The sequence below is a fragment of the Helianthus annuus genome, chromosome 6 (genome assembly GCF_002127325.2).
Source record: "Helianthus annuus cultivar XRQ/B chromosome 6, HanXRQr2.0-SUNRISE, whole genome shotgun sequence".
In the NCBI taxonomy this organism is placed as follows: Eukaryota; Viridiplantae; Streptophyta; class Magnoliopsida; order Asterales; family Asteraceae; genus Helianthus; species Helianthus annuus.
The window spans coordinates 7782279-7788227 of NC_035438.2; the positions used below are offsets into that span (position 1 = coordinate 7782279).

The following is a 5949-nucleotide window of genomic DNA, read 5'->3' on the forward strand; positions in this document are numbered from 1 at the left end:
AAAAATCGCAATGTTGAAATAAAATAAACATAAAATGCAAACGAACTGAACCGTTATCAACTAAACAACATCAGTTCCGATATCGATATATGTTTTTATTGTTTTCAATCGATGTAATGTTTTTTCTTTCGACTACTATAACGAGTGTGGGTAACGTAATGAACCAAGTTGATACTGACTGAATTCTCGCCACAAAGCGCGGAGGAATCTCGCTAGTTGATATTAATCAACCTCTAAGTTTTTCAACGTTCGTTAGGTACGAAATATTCTATGATCAGTCACAATCTCTCCCCTCTACAAAACCATAAAAAATGGCGGCTTATTTTCCCTCCCATTTTAAAATCTCAAAACCACTTTCAACTTTCACCAAAAGTTTCCCTCTTTCTTAATCCAGCCAAAATTCAAACCCTAATTATTCCCCCTTCAACACTATCAAAACCCCCAATCTGAAAATTCAAAATTCTCTCATCCGATGGGTGATTCTGCAGCACCACACACCGAATCAAATGCCTCCATATTTTCTTGCACCAAAACCCTAGATCCAACTGGACCAGAGGATTTCTCCTTGACTGAATTGAAGAAAGAGTTGGATATGGATTCGTTGATGTCAACTGAATTGATTGAAGATTGTGATGAGTGTTCTTCGGCTGCTGAACCTAATGCTCCATCTGAGCCCTTAAATTCTGTTAACAGTTCTTGTAGTCGAAGTCAGTTTGAGGCGCAGAAACCCGTGCCATCGGTTGCGGTCGCTTCGAGTTGGAATGATGATGGTTACGAGAATCCGTCTACTGTGGTATGTTTTGTTTGATTGTTTTTTTTGGTTTATGATATTGTGAATGGCTCGGTTTTAAATTGAGCCGGCTCGCAATGAGCCGGCTCGGCTCGGTTCTGGCTCGCTTAGTAGCTCGGCTTGGCTTAGCTCGGATTATTTTACTTGTAATATATTTTATTTATATATATATATTATAATATATTACAAAAAAACTGATTATTATTTAGATGTATTTAGGAGTATAATTTGATATCTATAGGAAGGTTGATTACCTTGCTAATGAACCAATATTGTATTTTGTTGAAATTTAAAACTTATTTTATTATTGTTGAACTCGATTTTAGCTTGTAATTTATTAGGTTGAACTTATGTTGGATATGTGATATTTGAACTGTTGAATAATATTTTAGATTACCGAATTTTGAGAGCTATGTATTAAATTTTCTTATAACAATGAGCCAAACCAAGCCGAGCCCGAGCTTAGATTTTCAGTTCGGTTTCAAATCCGAGCCGAGCTAGCTCTGTTTATAAATAGTACCTCAAAGTTAACTAAAGTACTTCAAGATTGCCATCTGCTAATTTAACTTATTAACTTACAGGGTGCAGGACTTGCCAACCTTGTCAACACTTGTTTTTTCAACGCGGTTTTGCAGTGCTTCACTCACTCCGTTCTACTTGTTCAGGGTCTCTATTCACACGCGCATCCGACGCCTTGTGACAGTATGTCTGAAACCTTCATTTATATTCAGTCTAGTTTAGTGAATGTTACATTATATATTTATAATGAAGTATATGATATTAAAGTGTTGGTTTGTAGGTAGCAACGAACGGTTCTGCTTGATCTGTGCGTTGCGGGAACACATTGAGCTTTCACTATCATCTTCTCGAAAAATTGTTTCCCCTTGGAAGTTGGTTGACAATTTGAGATGTATGTATTCAACCCTGCATTAACTTGTCAATATTCATATGTTACAACTTATTATATATCTTTCTAATTTTTTTTTTTTTTTTTTTTTTTTTTTTTTTTATAAAATGGCCGTCAGATTTTTCATCGTCATTCCAAAGGTATCAACAAGAAGACGCTCACGAATTCTTGCAATGCTTTCTCGATAAACTCGAAAGTTCTTTAAGCAATTCAAAAACAAAAGAAGATAGTAGTTCTTCACAATCTAACAATTTAGTCAAACAAGTCTTTGGAGGTCGGGTTATTAGCAAAGTAAGTATTCGATTCTCATTATTTTTTTTTTGAGTAAACTGCCATTTTGGTCCCTGAGGTTTGGTTACTTTTTCCACTTTAGTCCAAAACTAAAACCTTTTGCATCTGGGTCCCTGTGGTTTCAGTTTTATTGCCATTTTGGTCCAAAAATGAAATCAGTTCATACTTATCTTATAAAATCCTGCAATTTTGTCATTTTCTTCAGGGGCAAATCAGGTCATATTTGTCTTATAAGATATGATATTTATTTATAAAAAAGAAATGATCATTTTGCCCCTGTAGAAAATGACAAAATAACAGGATTTTATAAGACAAATATGACCTGATTTCATTTTTGGACCAAAATGGCAATAAAACTGAAACCACAGGGACCCAGATGCAAAAAGTTTGAGTTTTGGACTAAACTGGCAAACTTGACCAAACCACAGGGACCAAAATGGCAGTTTACTCTTTTTTTTTCCTTTCAAATTTACGTATATTGTTAAGTTAATTTTTTATGTTCGTTTATTGCTATATGAATTTCAGTTAAGGTGCTGCAACTGCAATCACGTATCAGATACATACGAGCCTTTTGCCGACTTAAGTTTGGAAATCAAAGACGTAAACACTCTTTCAACCGCTCTTGAATCATTTACGAAAGTTGAGCACATTGAAGACGAAGAAATGAAGTTTACATGTGACGAGTGTAAACAAAAAGTCTCCGTTGAGAAACAGCTTTTGCTTGATCAAATCCCGCTTACTTGTGCATTCCATTTAAAAAGATTCAAAAATGATGGATCTCATGTTGAGAAAATAGACAAACACGTTGACTTTCCTCTAGAGTTGGACCTGCAGCCTTACACACGAGGCAGCCAGAGTAATAACGTAAGTTCCCTTTATGAAATGTGCCTGAAAAAGCTTATATATACATTATATATATGCATATATTCACTTACCGCAATTTTGTTTTGCCAGATGGATTTGAAATATGAACTATACGCAGTTGTTGTACATACGGCTTTTACATCTAGCTGTGGTCATTATTATTCTTACATTCGTTCCGCACCAAATACATGGTACAAGTTTGATGACTCAAAGGTAATAGTATATAACATCTCTTTAATAATGTAATCTTTTAATATATAAATTGCATTTTACGTCCTTTAAGTTTGAATCAAATTGCAGGAGCTGTTCTTTAACTAACGAAATTACACTGGAAGTTCTTTATGTTATTGTTTCTCATTAGGCGGTGTCCTTTTGCGCTAACTCAGTCTTTTTTCTGTCAACTATTAACATTTGCCGCTCACTTGAGGGCAAAATGGTCAATTTTACTTCTTTTGTTGTTAATATATTCTAGAGTTAAATGTCATTTTAGTCCATGTGGTTTGGGCCATTTTGCCAGTTTAGTCCAAAGGTTTCATTTTTCGCCTGTGGGTCTAAAAAGGTTTCACCGTTGCCATTTTGGTCCACTGGGTTAACTTCATCCATTATTTCTGTTAATGCGAAAGGCAATTCGGTCATTTTATATGGCCGAATTGCCCTTCTAGTTCACAATATTACATATAAAATGACCAAATTGCCCTTCTCGTTAACAGAAAAAATAGATGAAGTTAACCTGGTGGACTAAAATGGCAATGGTGAAACCTTTTTGGACACACAGACGAAAAATGAAACCTTTGGACTAAACTCGCAAAATGGCCCAATCCACAGGGACTAAAGTGGCATTTAACTCTATATTTTATTTATATTAAAAATTTTTTAGTTATTAAGTGTAAGTGACCATTATGCCCTCATGTGAGCGGTACGTGTTAACAGTAACATAAAGGACATCCAGTGTAATTTTGTTAGTTAAAGGATAACGCCTGTAATTTGGCTCAAACTTAAAGGACGTAAAATGCAATTTAGTCTATACGTAATTTGGAAATTGATTTTGTTATTTGTTTTGATAGGTTACTAGTGTCTCAGAAGAACTTGTGCTATCATCGGAAGCGTACATTCTGTTTTATGCAAAACAAGGCACATTTTGGTTTTCTAATTTTATGGAAACATATAAGCCAACATTTCTCTCAAACATACCAACGACTTCACCGAAATCAGTACTGGAGAATGTAGATGCACCAAATGTTCATTCTGACGGCATCAAAGCGCCTGCAGATCATCATCCTCGTCATCCTCAATCTGATGATGTGGCGGTTGCGCCACTCAAACCGATCACTAATGTAGTTAAAGTAACTTCTCCGTTGATTCTCAAAGAATATGGCTCTAACCATAGAGTTGAAGCTCAAAAGAATACATGTGTCACTCCTACAAATAGTTTAAAACACAACGTTGATATTGATGGATTATTTCCTCCGTTAACACCACCGAGATCTCCTGGACTTGATACATCTGATGATGAAAATTTAGGTAATTTTGCTTGATCTTTATGTTCTTTACATGGCTATTATCTATTCACAGAGATGCAAACGAACCAAACAAACACAAACAAGGCCTTGTTCGTATTTGTTTGTTAAGAAATATATGTGTTCACAAACTGTTCATGAACACTTACCAAACAAGATTTTATGTTCTTGTTTGTTTGTTAAGGAAATAAACGTGTTCGTGTGCATGGAGACAAACGAACCCAAATAAGCGTTTGTTAACAAGACATATAATACACTAATGAGTTAAATGACATTTTAGTCCCTGTGGTTTCGGTCATTTTGCCACTTGAGTCCAAAGGTTTCATTTTTCACCTGTGGGTCCAAAAAGGTTTCACCGTTGCCATTTTAGCCCACTGGGTTAACTTCATCCATTTTTTCAGTTAACGAGAAGGCTAATTCAGTTGTTTTAGGTGGCTGAATTGCCCTTCTAGTTAACAGAACTACATATAAAATAACCGAATTGGCCTTCTCGTTAACAGAAAAAATGGATGAAGTTAACCCAGTGGACTAAAATGGCAACGGTGAAACATTTTTGGACCCACATGTGAAAAATGAAACCTTTGGACTAAACTGCCAAAATGGCCCAAACCACAGGGACTAAAATGGCATTTAACTCTACACTAATACTTATTAAACACTGATAAACTATCGAACACGTTACCAAACGTTCACGAATATAACTGAACGAATATGGCCTTTGTTCATGTTTATTTAACTAAACGAACGGACACAAATGAACTTCTTGCTGAACGGTTCACGAACTGTTTGCTGAACATACGGTTCGTTTGCAGCCCTATGACTATCAGCGTAAACTTTGTAATCGTAATAACTAACATGGGAAATGGTGGTTGGGTATACAGAAGTGGTGTTTGCTGCAAAGCCGAAGCAATCAAAACCTGTGGAGAAAGCGACATGTAAGAGACCACGAAACAATGAAGCTGAAGACTCTGCAAAACGCGAGGCGATGAGAATGTGCAAGAGAATGCCTGGTGCAAGGGGGGATTTGTTGATGGCTGCTTTGTCAGCAAAGAGTGAAAATTCACTGGTGAGGAAGAGCAAGAAGATGGTATCATCTCCACGAAAGAACATCAGCAAATCGCATGAGCGTTTTAATTCGGTTAAACGTAATTTGGGTCGTTTCAGCTTAACTTGAACTTTAGTTGTGGATGTTTAAATTATAGGGTCTTTGGAACCTATTTTTTGCTTTTGAGAAAGTGATGTTAGATTATGAGATTGTGTGTATCAGTATATTATCTAGATGCTAAATTTTACCATAATGTGGTGTTCATTCCACCATTATGTTTTCTTTTTCAAACTAAGTTGAGGTTAAATTTTGGTCAACTATGTGAGATCTCTACTTTTTATTGTATTTCTGCTTTTTTTTGTTGTTAGTTATTTTGTGTTAAAAAAAAAAAATAAATAGAGAGAAAGAGAGAGACTTTGAGAAAAAAAAGAGAGATGTGGGGAGTGGGGATGACAATGGGTCGGGTTCGGATCGGGTATTGGTAATCCCATACTCGTACCTGGTTATAAAATCGCGTCCCATATCCGACTCAATA

At 35.8% G+C, this 5949-nt stretch overlaps 1 protein-coding gene across 1 annotated transcript; it reads left to right on the plus strand.

Moving 5' to 3' along the window:
- The first annotated feature begins 354 nt into the window (after window positions 1–354).
- Window positions 355–5705, plus strand: LOC110864558 (ubiquitin carboxyl-terminal hydrolase 20). Its single transcript, XM_022113660.2, has 8 exons — window positions 355–793; window positions 1372–1492; window positions 1590–1700; window positions 1816–1988; window positions 2514–2852; window positions 2943–3065; window positions 3917–4373; window positions 5251–5705. The coding sequence occupies exons 1-8, from the start codon at window positions 473–475 to the stop codon at window positions 5541–5543; spliced, it is 1938 nt and encodes a 645-aa protein (XP_021969352.1). The 5' UTR covers window positions 355–472; the 3' UTR covers window positions 5544–5705.
- Window positions 5706–5949: the final 244 nt, after the last annotated feature.